Raw genomic sequence first — 15303 nt, forward strand, 5'->3', positions numbered from 1 at the left:
TCTGCAGACTTTTGAAGTCCATCGATGGCCATATTGGAACATAATAAACACAGTGGACACTCGAGGAAGTGCAGGTTTTTGCACTTCCTTGAGCCTTCCTTGGGCTTCAATTTTCCAACAATGGAGATTGCAGCGTGATAAAATCCACCGTAACACAGAAAGAGGGCGGGCTCCATCTTTCTAAAAGCCGGGGCAGAAGAAAAATTCATTTCTCAGCCTGCGGGGCTAATAATAAAGTACTTGGGTATGCATAATGGACACAAATACACACAAAAAAAGATTCAAGGTAGGAAACACACTTTTACTGTATATTATACATACACACGGTCAATCCGTTCAGGCTGAGTGCTGTGTAGTGCTTCAGGGCGGACTGGCTCCCCGTCATCTTCCTTCATTCATTATTCACACAGCCATTTATCACACACACGGTCCCGCTGTGCACACTAACGAGTGACTGCAGCCCAAAAACAAAGGACGGGGAGCACATGATTGTGTGGCTGTTTGCATTTTCCACCAACACAAAATGCAAAAAAAAGTAATTGTGTGCTAGTGAGTGTGTGTGTGTAGAAGGATGGGCGGGGGGTTATTGTGGGTGTCACCTTAAGACTGAGCTGTTCATCCGTCAATGTCCGTGAAGGCTAGTGTGTGTCTGTTAGGAGGAGGAGTGCTGGTATTTCCTATACCCTTGATCACAAAGGAGAAAAGCTTAGGATGCATCAATGACTCATGATATCAATTTATCACCTGAACGGCTGTGAGGAGAGTAAGCTCAGTCCTATACACAGTTCAAGTCAGAGTTTACCAGCAAAGATTGAAACCAAGAACCAAAAGTACAGATAACAGCAAGAGAAGAACAAACACAGCTGCCTTGACCTGTCCTTTCACTTGTTCAAGGTTTACAATTCTTCACGAGTCAGAACTACACGATTTGTATCTGTGAAGGTTTTCTTTAGAGCTGCTGTAAAGAATCTCTGCACGTGCCCGGCTACTTATCGTTTTGCTGACACAAAAATAGGCCTTTGCTTGGCTTTAACCACCTGGTCTTAGCTGAACAAAGTCAACCTTCCCCTTTTCTTCCAGTCACCAGTCCTTCAATCTAAAAAAAAAAAAAAAAAAAGCCTTCAGTTTCCAGCTGACCCCTGCCCCATTCAATTGCCCGTTGCCATGGTAATTAGCCTTGGCAGGCCCTGGATGCAGAGCTGGAGTTGGTGTGTGTGTTGCTGCAGATGGGAAATGTCCTCTCCCATGTGTGATGCGGAGGCTGGTGTTATGACTGTGAGCCAGGTGGAGGCCTGATCGGGATGAACCTGAAGGAGTAACTCCATTCATCTTCCTGTGTTTCCATCTGTTTCTGTTCTCTTTTCATTACAACTCTCTGCCTTTTATTCTGCTTTCTCTATTTTTCTGGGGAGGGTGGTGTCTTTGTTCGCAGGAGAGGAAGTTATGTTTGCAGGAAAAATACACATGCAAATCTTCCCAGCATATTTCCATATGTGACAATTCCTACAGTGTTTGATAAAACCGATAAGCTTTGTGCTTCACTAAAGGAGTCTGCAGCAGGAAGATTCCTTTACAAACGTAAACTGTGCCAAAGCATGTTGACGTTTTAGCAAAACATTTCAAGATGGCATAAAATCATTTATCCTGCAGTACAAAACTTCCTCCATCCTCTGCTTCTGAGTAACGGGCTAATTATTGGACACTGTAATTATCTGTCATACGACCAGCGCCAAACAGCAGACCGATGCATTCCTGCACGACATGAGCTCTCCTGCATTACCCTACAATTTGATGGCATATAAAGGAGCAGCTAAAACCTGGAGCAGCTAAGGATGTAACTATCATTTTGCAGGTGAATAGGGCAATACATGGAACAAAGGTCAAAGGTATCTTAATTGTCCCCACAGAGGAAATTTGTTTGCCGCTGGAGAAAATCAAATACATAAACAACACTAATAAATAATCCAAACATCAAGTGCATAAACATGAAACATGAAGCCCAGCAGAGATGCTCCAGCATCCAGATAAAAATGATAAAGGGGAAAGTGTAGTGTGCAATGAGCAAGAAATTTGAATTCAACTGCTATTTAACAGACAAATAGCAGCAGGTCCAAATGAGACCCGATGCCTTATTTAGTCTTCACCACAGGCAGTCTGTACCGTCTGCCTGAGGGGAGAAGACTAAACTCCACATAGAGAGGGTGATCTGGGCTCTTTCTGACCACCTGCATGTTTTTTTCATTTTTTCTCTGACCAACGGTCCAGAACCCAAAGATACTTTCTATTGGAGAAGCTGAAATTATTGAATGCTTGGTTTAATTTGCTCGATGAATGACAGAAACAGCTTTCTATCAAAACTGTATGCATATAAGTATCTGCTGATCAATTCATCCACCATTTATTGAGTTTAAAACCAAACTCAATAATGTGATTGGAAGATTGTAGGAGCTTGAAAACAACAGAAAATTGTTTAGTGATTACAAAAGTGTGATTAGATCAATGATAACGAACATTTTATGGGTTTTTTATCTGGGAAAATCTACTGTAAAAATACAAAGTTACTAAAAACTATAGTCAATACAAGATTAAAATAATACAATGTTAAACTAATGGCATGTGGTCACAATAGCGTGATATAATCATTTATTATAACTGTACTTCTTTACTTCTTTATTAAACTCTGGTTGGTAGACATTCAGAGGATTCTTGCAATGCATGATCAAAGGTAAGTCTCCCTTGTCAGCATTGCCACTGGTATTGATCTGTGTGCTTCACTTATTAAATTAAAAAGCTAGGGGCTTCTGAGCAAAGTGAATGAGTGTGTGCAAGAAAGCACTTTGTGTATCATGTTCTACACCACATGCCACTAGTGATGTGTTTGTTCTACCGGCTCAGCCATGGTGGCAGATCACATGTGTGCCTTGTGCCTTCCGACAGACTGTGGGGGCACTGATACCAGACTCTGTCATCCATCTTGTCCCAGGTCATCTCAGTGAGACTAGACCAAGGCAAGGAAACCTAACCATTAAGCCAACAGGACAGCCGTCCCCTAAAGGGGGACTTGGAGGTGTGCAGGGTACACTGACACTTGGCAGGATTAAGTGCAGCACAACAGGATACATAGTTGTCCAGAGGAAAATCTCTAAAAGTATCAGCTCAATAGAAATAACCCTGGGTTGTGCAGATACGATCAATTGCAGCCCTTTGGAATAATATGCTTTCTGCTTTTCTGCTCTTGATCCAGAAAGTCATTACAGTCCCAGAGTACTAATCTGTTATTGCTTGCTGGGTCAAAGCAGCAAGCACTACCCTTGCAGTACAGTCCTCCTGAACAAGTAGAGGTAGTCTGATCCTGCTGTGTAACAGTGTGACACAGCAGATAACCAAAATGGCTTCAGCTATGAAATCCAGCTAATCACCACATCGTAGACCTTTCACAACGTTGCCACAATGGCCCCATGTTTGCAGTGCCTGACAAGACATTTTGAAGCTCTGCAGACTTGCTCAGTATGATAAGGCCAAAAAATGATTAATGGTGAGATTGCATTGCTGCAGGCTTCAATGACATGCTGTGCTGAACCATAATACACAGTGCAGGGTGATACTGTAAAATGCAGCGTGATGTATTATGCCATTACTCTCTTGGCAGAACTATAATCTACCATGCAGAGCCAAGGTGTTCTAGGCAGGGCTCGGTCACTGCAATACAATACAGCAGCTTTGAGTCGCCCCTGGCTGTATTGTTTCCTTGGCAGCCTCTGAAGTGTGCCCTCCCAGAGGAATGCAGAACTCGGTACACCTTGTTAAAGTTATCCAAGGATATATTTATCAATGGTTTTAAGAAGCATCCAACCAGCTTCAACTGCAGCCTCACCAATTCACTAACGCTATGTATGCCTCTCCTTATCCCCTCATGACAATAAGCCATTCCACTCAGAGATCCTCACTTCACTATGGATCCCGCTGTCTATCTACAGTACAGCTGAGTAATGTGTGTGCATACTGATTTGGACTTGGGAGTCCGACTAAAATGTCAGATGTTTAGATTGCGGGCCTGGGAAGAAGACACCATACATTATTGCTCAATACTATGGTCCAGTTACACACAGTAAGTGCTTCAGGTATTGTGGTGCGTTCCATTTACCTCGGAAGTTGAATGTCCAAGGTGACAATGATGTCACACCCCAGTTGACCGCGTTCAAGTAACGAGTTGGAAACAAGTCAGACAAGCGACATGGAATACCCTCCAGGAATACCTTTTTTTAATTAGCTTGCAGGCGATAACAAAACAGTGCATGATGGTTAGTGTTTGTATCTTGCAAGTTCTATCTGTGGACATGACGTTGTTACTTTCGATCAGTGTGAGTGATTCAATTACACAAAAACAAGACTAACTTGTTATAAACACTAATGTTCTGCTTAAACATTCAGATGTACGAGTTGTCCAGAATCATTACAATTAAAGAAGCTTCCTATTTATTCTGCCTTTATCATCAGTCCTTATTAATTACATGCAGTTGATTTGCAGTGTAATAACATCAATATTGTTTATAATTAGCCATTTCTCTACAGGCTCTTTGAGTGAGCTACAGACATATATACACACGTCAGAAGCCTTTATTTGGTACATAAACTTTTGTCAGTCACCAGAATTGAATTTCCCCACAAGGGCTTTACAAACCTGTTTTCAGGGGTCAATTTATAATTCTTTAGATCATGTGTTTATTAGTTTTGGTTTTTGATTGGTTAAGGAGCAGTGCATCATAGAAATAGAGCTTCTGTATAGTATTCAGTCTTTATAATTGTGCTTATATACTCAATTTGGCTTGTAAATTCAGTGTAAACAGGAAAAAAAAGTGATTAGAAAGGAAACAATGGAAACCCTTCCCCCCCTTAGTCTGGACCAAACACACAGCAGCACAGGTATGCACGCACACTGACACACAGAAAAAACATGAGGACAGTATAGGGCAATCTATCTACGTGTCTTGTTCGCTCTCCCCTTCATTTCTTCATTCCCACTCCTTTTTAGTGTAACCTCGAAACCAGCCTCTTTTATCGTACTCAAGGTCACTTTATACGCAGTCCTCCACTAAGCCTGGGGCAAATATGGTACTTTTTGCTGACTGACGGCACATCCCTAAGGAGTGCCATTCACACACTAATGGCAGGGAGTGTTAAATGTGTGTGTGCATGTGAGTCTCCCAGAGCACAAACGGCTCTCCATATAACTAATACTTGCTGTGGAGCAAAACGTAATAGATCCAGTGTGAGGAAGAAGATCATTCACCCCAAGGGTTATTTGCAGCACGAGTCCGTCATATCAATTATTATTCTGAAGGCTTAAAGTTGGACATGTAATCTAGATAAATTAATCTCATGGACCGGAATTCATATAATCCTCTGATTTATAGCCACATGGTTGGTTCTTTGATATCCACGACATTCAAACCTCATCTTCTCATCATATATAAACACAGCCATGAAAGCCTCGTTGTAGGAAATCAATACCATTCCTTGCGATAAAACGGCTGGTTGACAGCTGATGTGTTCTGGGTCGGGATATCACCAGGCCAGTGTGGGAAGATATGATGATGGAAAATTACTAACACTAATCACTTTAGCCAGGGAGATAACCCGGTCTTGCTTTATTAGATATCTCCCACGGGACACAAAGGAGAGAGCTGCTCTTGAAGGGATGTATACTGTGCACAGCTTCCCCACACAGCTTTACTCAGCAGTTAAGTTAGAAAAGGTCAGGCTCACCATTTCAAAATGAATCTAATTTTAGGCTTTACACAAGGCTGCTGGTTACTGACGATCCTGTTTATAATAATCAATCAATCAATCAATCATTTTTTTGAGCAGGTCCAGAGTGTTCTTTTTGTTATATTATAATTATTATCATTATATCAAATGAATAAGAGCTGGCAAAGAGAAAGGGCCTGTGAAATTATACCAAAATAGCTCAGACAATTGAAAGCTCTTTAGATCATTAAAGTGGAGCAGCTAGCATTCATTTGGATATGTTTTCGCTTCCAAACTGTGGTACAGTGACGGTCCGGATGATTCCAGAGAAGAGCTGAGGGGCATGCAAACCAGGAAAAACTCTCAAAAGCAAAATCATTCATCGGACAAAACTGATTTCCATTTTTTGTAGAAACCGTCACAGATGAGATCACTTGTTCAATTCTAATGGCAAACTTATTGACAAGCTGATGCTAATCTACAAAGCCAGCAGTTACAGAGCAATGTTATCATTCATTTGGAGAATTGGCATCTGGTTTCTTGTAATTTGATGAATATTAGTCCAATATTTACCCTGTTTCTCCTTTCAACAAACCCCTGAGAAAAATGTCCGGCTTTTTGGAGTCTGCAAAAGACTCCACTTTGTTTCAATCTCTATTTTAACCCTTTGTCTGTCTGCTGACTCTTGTTGTTCAGTGAGTTCTACAAACTGTTTTCACTGACAACATCACCCGCCTGCTGCAGCTGAAAACAGCACTATGAGATCTGTGAGAGGGAGCCAAATTTAGATTCAGGGGATAATTCTCACCTATAGGTTCATCTCTACAAGATAACCCACTTGAATAGTCACATTGTTTCACACATTGTTCATACATTGCTTTTAATACAATAGATGATACATGTTTGCCATTGAGCCACTAAACACTGCTGTAGCAGACTGTATACAAAGATTCTTAAAGAAGCAGCTGCGTCATCCTGCATTTCTATTGTAGTGTCACAGATTGAACTGGTAATGAATAATCAGCACATTTTGTACATTCTTATTGTAATAAACAAAATCATTGGCCAATAGCTTGCAAACAATTCCATTTCCCATGAAAACAAAGAGCCATCGAGAGAGAGAAAACCCATATCTGACTATCTGTGGCGCTTCTGTCATCAGCACAAAGATAAGGCCACACCGACAGTCTCCTCCGAAGGGATAATCTTCTGCAGGTGCCATCATTCTGCATTAAACACAAAGGAAGGACATAGACGGGTATTTTCCAGGGAAACAGAGCCAAAAATAGCTCCCATTTCGAGAGGAAAAGGCAAAATCCAACCAGGTCTGGCCTCACATAGAGCCCATTACAGAGACAAGGAGCCCAGAGGGCTACACTGATCAGATTATGTCTGCCCTTCAAGTGGGCTGTGCTGTGGTTTAAGATTTATTTCCTTATTGGTTATGTGCCAAATATTATTTTTTATTATTTGTTGCTGATATTTATCAATGAGTAAACTGACAGTAAATGAATCTGTGCCTTTGTAGTTAGTTAACCATTCATGTAAATGTTTAGGCTAAAAAACAAAACAAATCACTGCATACAGCCTCACTTATGTAAAAGTGTGTTGCTCTTCTCTGTTTAATGTCATTGTTAACTACACATCTTTGAGTTTTGCAAACGTAGATAACTGGAGTCATCAGAACGTCATTTGCTGATATAATTTCATAGTTCATAAACTAATCAGCAACCTTTACATGTATGATTGAAATATTTTACTATCTATTAACACGTTCTCTGTTTTGTTTCTTTTTTCTTTTAAATGCTGACAAATAAACATCGCCATTTATTATTTGACTGTTCATTGGACTAATCGAAAGTCAGCTATTGGCTGATTTCTGCAGCCTAAACAGTTCATAAATTGATCAGAACATTGATTGCAGACTAAGGAATTAATCATTCAGCTAACTGCAATGTCGTCAAATTGTCTTATTTAAACTATCAACTACTGTATGTAAGCTATCAACCACTGGGATGTAAACTGAACCACAACATCAACATCTCCACCTCAGGTCAGAGCTGAACAGCCGACAGGATGTGGCTGACCACACATGGCTGCACCTCATGTGAACCTCTGCTACTATGAGCAGCAAGTATAAATACAACAGTAGGCTTTAAGTAGGACAATGTGGACTCCTGAATGTTGAAATTGCAAGGTGAGGGTGAGGGGGGGTGGGGGGGACTCCAATTGTTTGTGAAAAAATGAACCATTGTACTAACTTAAAAAGGACATCAAAAATATAAAAAGACAGCTGCGCAGCTATCAGTGCTCAGGTCAGAGCAATTTACCTCTGAGTCAGGCAACAGGGAGCAGTCACAGCCAGGATCCATGCCTGCCTGCGATGTTACCCAAGTGATTAACAGAGACCGAGCCAGACAGTGGAGGGAGTTTTACATCACTGGAGAACAACTCTCTCTTGACAGCCAGCTCTCTCACTGGCACAACAGATCACGATGGAGAGCATAAATCTTTGGACGGGACCTTAATACATGATGGGGGCAATGAAGGAGTGCAGGGAAAAGAGGAGAGGGAGGAAGCTGGGTGGCAACACTGCGGGTAGCACATTTATCCTTTACAATGAAAAAAAAGAAGAGTAAGAGAGGTAGTCACTCATTAACCTGACAGATGAGGAGAAAATGCCAGCCCATAAATCTATTTTCTGCAGCCTTGTAAACAAGAGGCAATCTCGCTCAATCTCGTTTCCTAAGAAGCAATTGGCAACCCACATGCCAACATGTTTTATATAGTGAATAAAAAATAAATGTGTACAATTAAATTGTTAATTCGTCTGAATTACCAGTATTTATTAATCCATGCCTAAAGTGCACGGTACTAAATCTCACGCAGCCTCCAGTGAGGCACATTCAGCATCTATTGAAACCAAAATAAACCTGAAATGCTAATTTGAAAGGGCAGATGAACACCATCAGCAAAATCTTACTAAGACACCGTCACATCACTTAAACCGAGTGATTATGGATCAGCCAGCCTCAAGAGATGAAAAGAGCCATTAAGACAACGTTTAGCTTCACTAGGGTGATTTGCATAAATGTATCAAATAAAAGCAGTAGTGGATCCGAGGCAAGGAAAAGGGAAGACAAGTTAGAGAGGTTATAGAAGAGAAACCTGCAGGGAAATATTAGATGGGGCGACGGTTGCATTAAGTCGTAAAGCGATCGCTGGGGTTCACAGTGAGGTAAAGAGAACAGGACACATTGAGGACGTCTGGAAGGCAATCTAATTGAACAAGAGAACAAAGAGTTGATAGGGACAGGGGAGAAGAGAGGATGAGAGGAAAGATTGCATCCGGCTGAGATACAATCACATAATACCAAGACCAGAGAGGGCCCTAACGTCTGACTCAAACCCTTGCAAGCCATGCGTGCCTGGTATACATAATGCAAAACAGTAACGACCTTGACCAATGCAAATGCTTCTCTGCAACTGTATCAAACCACCTGGGGGGCAAAGACGCATTACATGGCATTAACTTAAGATGCTTCCAAAAGTGTGTCGGCTCATTGGGGGTTAATCAAGGCTCTAGGTCTCACTATTTCAGCCTCTAAGGATGCAACTGCTGCTGACATTGGAGCTTAATTCTTTACAGGTATCAACAAAAAGTAAAGATAATTCAAACTGCAAGCCCCAGTATAAAAGGAGGTAAAGCTAAGAAACTACATCATGGTCATTAAGGCAAAACATTGACAAAGTACACTAACCTTTGAGCTGGTCAGCCACCACACTCTGTCCTATTCTTTCAATGACTTGTCCACTTTCATGCTGGTAGCGATCATCCAGGAAGTTGGCAGTAGCTTGTGATAAGTGTACCTTCCCAGCCACGCCCAGCTGCTCCATAAGGTTAGCCAGGTTGACGTCATTCGACCAGACGTCAAACTTGAAGCGTTTCATGCCGAGAATACCGCACAGTACAGTGCCAGTGTGGACACCCACCCTCATGTTGACCATCTCCCGCTTCTCCTGGCAGAACTGCTCGATAGCCTGAATCATGCCCAGGCCCATCTCCACACAGCAGTAGGCATGGTCTGGCCTGGGTTCAGGGCATCCGGCCACGCAGTAGTAACAGTCTCCCAGGGTACTGATCTTCTCACAGCCGGTGAGCTCACAAAGTCGATCAAAACGTCCAAATAAGTCATTTAGAAGCCCAACAAGGGCGTGAGCGGATTTGTTGGCAGACATTTTTGTGAAGCCAACAATGTCTGCAAAGAGGATGCTGACTGGTTCCATCCGTTTCATGTTGAAGGGTCTGAAGATGATCTGACCTCGAGGGATGGAGGTTTTCTTGCGTTTGTTGTTTTTAGGGCTGGAGATGGCTGCAGCTGCACCACTGGTGGAGTATCGTTTAACAGAATTATCCCCTATCTCCTCATCGCCCTGCTTCATCAGTTCATCAGCCACGATTCTGGGCATGACAGAGTGGATCATTCGCTCCTTCAAGGCTTTCTCCACTTCCAGATCTTTGCCGTGCATAATGGCTTGTCCCACCTTAAGGAAGGTGCTGCGTGACCGCACCTCGGACATGATGAACAGGTGGATGCCAATTGCATGGGCACAGAGGTGAAGAAGAGCTTTGGCTGGGCCCAGCCATCTTAAAGTATCCAAGTCAGACTGATAGGTCAAGTTCCAGTTATCCTCTGCCTGTGTCAGGTGCAGCCAGCCCAAACATTCAAAAAAGACAGAGTAGAGGAACCCGAGTAAGACAGAAGCATAAAGGCGAACATGGAGAACACTATACAACAATAGAAGAACCTCAATGCAGAGGGAGAAGGTGCCTACAGGAGACAGACAGGGGGACCAAGTGCCACCTCCCACAAGCGTATTGTAGGACAGGTTGTATGTTGGCCCCATACCACTAAATTCTTCCAAATCAAGTGTAGGTGCAGGAGTCTCTGGTTCCCTGAAGTTAGGAGTTTGGATCTGGGGGGCCAGGGTCAGGACAAAGGTTACAAGGACGAGTAGCAGAGATGCCTGGTTATAGAAGCGAGAGTAGAGTCTTGTAAAAGTTAGAAGAAAAAGAACGAAGCAGAAAATGAGGAAGGAGGCAGTAGGAATGAGAAAGGCAGTTCTGTCACAGCGGGACGGGTTTGCAGCAAAGTAAAATCCCCAGAGAAGGCCAGCAACAATCAGGTAAAAGAGTACGTAGCGGAAGCGTCGCTGGGTCTGAGGGAAACACCTTTCTCTACAGGCCTCCTCCAGGATTGAGGAGTCAAACTTCGGGTTCCAGAAATGACCAGCAGACCTCTCAAAAAGTTGAGGCATCTTCCTCTGCGTTCGAAAGCTTTTCACCGCTGGCTTCCTGACGCCGGACTCTCCTGAGCTGCAGCTGGAGGAGATGCTGTACTTACAGTGCTTGGACCCCCCCATGAAGCCTCCTCCAATTGAACCCAGCGGCCCGCCTCCATGCTTGTGTTTGACACTGCTGCCAATCCTCACCGAGACGCCTCCATCTCCACTTGAGTCACAGCTGACTTCTGTGTTGTGAGGCAGCAGTTGTTGATGTTGGGGGGATGCCATGGTGGTTTTTTAATGTACCCTAAATAAAAGGCTATGTAGTAGGGACAGTTCTTCTGAGGACAAATTAGATCAAGTAAGGCAACTTATGAGGTCACAGGATAACAACTGTAGGATTGTTGACTCTTGAAGTGGAAAAGGAGAGCAGAAACAAAAACACCTTTTCAGAGAAAATTCCACTGAGTGAGGTGACTAGTGGCTCTTAGAAGCCTAGTAGACCTTTTCAAAGATTGTGAACAGTTCATTATTGGTCCTCTTGACGTCAGTCCCTGCATTCCTCTACATTCCCCTCTGTTTTGACGCACTTGAGACTGCGAGGATCACTTGATGCCTGCTCTGCTCCAATCCAAGTCCACTGCTTCACTCATTTGAAGAAAATTTGGGAAAACTCAAAGAATTAGAATATACAGAGCTTGAAGGAAAAATCTGAAATAGAAATAAGAAAGGAGAGACGAAGTAGCCTTTACGGGTTTTCTTAAGAAGTATGAGTGTGGAGAATCCAACTCAATCGGCAGTTTTTGTCCATTTCAAATATTCATCCGAATTTACGCAAAAGGTTCCACTGGAAATAAACACTTTTTCCTGAACTTCACTCCGTTTTGTTTACAAGTCTGAGCAGGACTTAATCCAAAAAAAACAACGCTCGCAGACTTCCCATGGGCTTGAGATCTGCTATGCTGTTCATTCTCTTGAACCAAAATTGCCTGTTTTAATTGTTAGGCGCACAGTATTTCCAGATAGTGGCAACATAAACTCAAAAAAAAAAAACTGCCCTCAGAAATGTATTTCCCTTGCTGCAGGGTCTAATTGCGTCGTCTTCCCTGGACAGAGCCCTGTCTGTTCCTTCACTTTCTATACTCCGGAGTCTCCACCATCGCTGTGTCTCCAGACCCCGAGGGGAGTGTGCAAGAGGTCTGCAGGAAACATGCATGAGTGGTGTGCAGTAAAAAAAAAAAAAAAAACACCAACAAAAACAATTTTGTTTAAGTGCTGGAGCCTTGCTGTCAATGACTCGTGTCTCCTCAAATCGTTTGTACCAAAAAGTCTTAGTTTAGTGAGGATATATCATGACAGGAAAAAAGGAAATGCAGCCTTCAGCAGTCCTTCATTTCTCTTAAGTAAAGTTTGCCCACAGCAGATCAGCCCTCCTCTAAATGGCAGACACCGAAAGCCCGGAGAGAGTCAGGCTAATTGAAAGGTCTCCACCTCCGCTCCACGCCCCCCCCCCCCGCCCCCCCCCGCCCCACACCAACAGTCCCACAGGTTAGAGGAGAGTGCTGCCTTGATCCCGCCACTTTAATTGAATTGCATGAGACCCCCACGAGAATATCTTCATACCGCTAAATAATTTTCCTTAGTTCCAAGGCGAATTCAGTGGATCAGGGCTGCAGCATCGTCCAGCCTTTCCATCCCCCTGATGGCCCAGAGTGAGATGAGATTGTTTCTCCTCTGTTATCTGACCATAACTCGCGCGTCACAGCAGCGTCGACACCTGCATGGAAATGTTTGCAATATCCAGACGCGGCGGAAAACGCAGAGGCAGCAGGCGCAGCCGCCACCATCTTCTGTGCGCTGACAGGAGTCCAGTCGCAAGAAGCGCGCCTGTATGTGTAGAAGTGTAAAGCCAGATAGGACACGCAGGTCGTTTCCGCCTGTTCCTTTCAAAATAAAAGCAAAGGTGCAATAATTTGTTTAATAAAACTGCAAATTAGGCTACTTCTCGGGCACTGATTTTGGTCAGTAACGATACAGATCGACATTGAAGTTATTCAGTCACCCTTTAGTAAAGCGTATATGAACATTTGTATTTATGTGTGCTGGTTTGTTTGTTTGTTTGTTGGTTGTCCAGAAACTCTTATCAAATAGTGTAGGCCTAAATTTAATTTCACTTCGTTTTCCGTGATAATTAGTTTATTTTACTTTTATCAGAGCTTAAATTTTAGTCTAATTTTCGCAAGGAAGCCTAATGGTTTCGCAAGAATAAGTTTATTTCTCAAGATCACGAGAAAACAGCTGTTAAATGATCTCATCGCCACAGGAAATCAACGTTGTTAGACCAAGATAAAGAGATAATTAGTCGAGATCTCTGAAGCCTAATCCACATATTGTACCCGCTGTAAAGGGAAAATCCAGCAAAATAAAATGTAGTGATGCAGGTTCCAAACCTATAAAACTAAAGAAGGCTTCAGCAACCTCCACAACACACTTCGAGCCAAAATCATCATTTTACATTTCTATATTATGATAACATACAGTAAATTTGTTTGACAAAGCTAGCAGCTCTTTTAATTCTTGAAAGATGTTTTCTAGTCAGCTTCAGGATAAAAAAAAACAAAACCTGCTGCACAGTGAAGAAGCTACAAACTTTCAAATGGAGTATAATTTTTTAAGTTTCAGAAGTATAAAGACAAAAAAAAAAAATCGACTTTGTGCCTAAATTGCTGCACTTCTTTTGGCCCCAAGCATTTACTTTACTTCAAATGCCTTAATGCTCCAATTTTTTTAATCGAAAGATTTAATAATATAGTCTACTTGTTTTCTTGTTTCCGTTTTGGTGATTGCCGGTAACTTGGAGCTGATGTGTGTGTCTTGGTTGAGTCGCCGGGAGGAGAGAGGGGCTGACTGCTGATGGGAGGGGTTTGGTAGAGGTAGCCTACGTGCACGCACTCGGTAAGAGCTGAAAAGGTAACGAGCACGTGTTTGTGAAAGGGTGCGGTGTGGACTGGTGAGGACGTCTGTTATTGACCGCAAAGAGCGCACCCACCAAAACTCCCCACCCTCTCCTCTTCTCCTTCTATAAACCCTTTGCATGGAGTCTAAGCATTATTTCACAGAACTGAAAAATTGCGACTTTGAATAGAAAAAAGCAAACTAAAATAATCGTTTTTGGGGAGGAGTATGAAAAAATAATACAATTTCAAATATAGCCACAGGAGTCAAACTCAAGGCCCCTATTAAGGCCCATATAGTGAAAATATCTACTTATATTGAGAGCTGTAAGGGATGGGTGTATACAGCATTGACTACATTCAGTATCACTATTCCAGCTGCCTCAAGATGATAAAAACTGTGACTTTTCAGGGGTGAGACATTATAATCTAACAGTCTAATGGAAACCTTTAGGGCTTATTTTTACTTGAAAAAGTAATAAACAGCAGCCCCCAGTGGCTTCACAGATAAACAGTTTAAAGAGATTATCTCCAGGAGTGACTGGGCACACCCTTCTGCAAAAGTGTATCCTGGAAAAGAAGAAAGATTCCCCTTGTTTAAATCAGAACATGATCTACAGAGCTGAGATTTTGGGGCTCATCAGCCTTTTTATTATATATTTTTTTTAATGACTGGAAGTCTCAATAGCTGCTCTGCTGGCAAAACATTTTTTAAATTTGAAAATACAAAGATGAGTGATTTACTCAAGTTTAGTATTCAGTGTATGCATGTGAATCTGCATAGTTGCACATTTAGTTAAATATGCATTATGTGTTGTGTTGTTTAGCAACAAATTCAAGACTGAAATTACAAAGAACTATTAATAAAACAAGAACAAAAGTACTATTCTCAGGGGAAAATGATTATGTGTACACTGATATTTAAATAAACAGTTTATTATTCATGCAAAGTCGCAATGTTTAAGCTATTCAAGTTTACTATCTCTATCCATTTTCAATTAACAAATTATTATCTGTAGAATCTGAGCACCAATGATATTAATAACAACTGAAATAAACCATACAGAGAAAACATTGAGTTTGAGACAGTGTGTTTTGTGGCGAGTCTTTGTCAATAAATCAAAACTAGAGCAAAACCACCACACACACACCCCTCCCCATTCCCAGTCACGACAAAGTGTTGGTGCATTGCAGCTACAGAATCGAACCATCCAAAAGTGGGGACAGGATCCTTGAGAGCATTCAGACTATTGAACACCAGGGTTAACACAGAGTAAAGACACAGGGACAAGGATATGGGCAGAGTTGTCGCAGG

The 15303-nt window shown here is 42.2% G+C and overlaps 1 protein-coding gene across 1 annotated transcript in view; it reads right to left on the minus strand.

Moving 5' to 3' along the window:
* LOC109994376 (adenylate cyclase type 9) overlaps window positions 1-12527 on the minus strand; it is a 34375-nt gene extending 21848 nt beyond the window's left edge. Inside the window, exon 1 of the mRNA XM_020647688.3 lies at window positions 9510-12527. Coding sequence (XP_020503344.1) covers window positions 9510-11322 — 1813 coding nt within the window. The 5' untranslated portion in view covers window positions 11323-12527. The remainder of the gene's footprint in view (window positions 1-9509) is intronic.
* Between the last annotated feature and the right edge of the window lie 2776 nt (window positions 12528-15303).

The sequence above is a fragment of the Labrus bergylta genome, chromosome 16, assembly GCF_963930695.1.
Source record: "Labrus bergylta chromosome 16, fLabBer1.1, whole genome shotgun sequence".
In the NCBI taxonomy this organism is placed as follows: domain Eukaryota; kingdom Metazoa; phylum Chordata; class Actinopteri; order Labriformes; family Labridae; genus Labrus; species Labrus bergylta.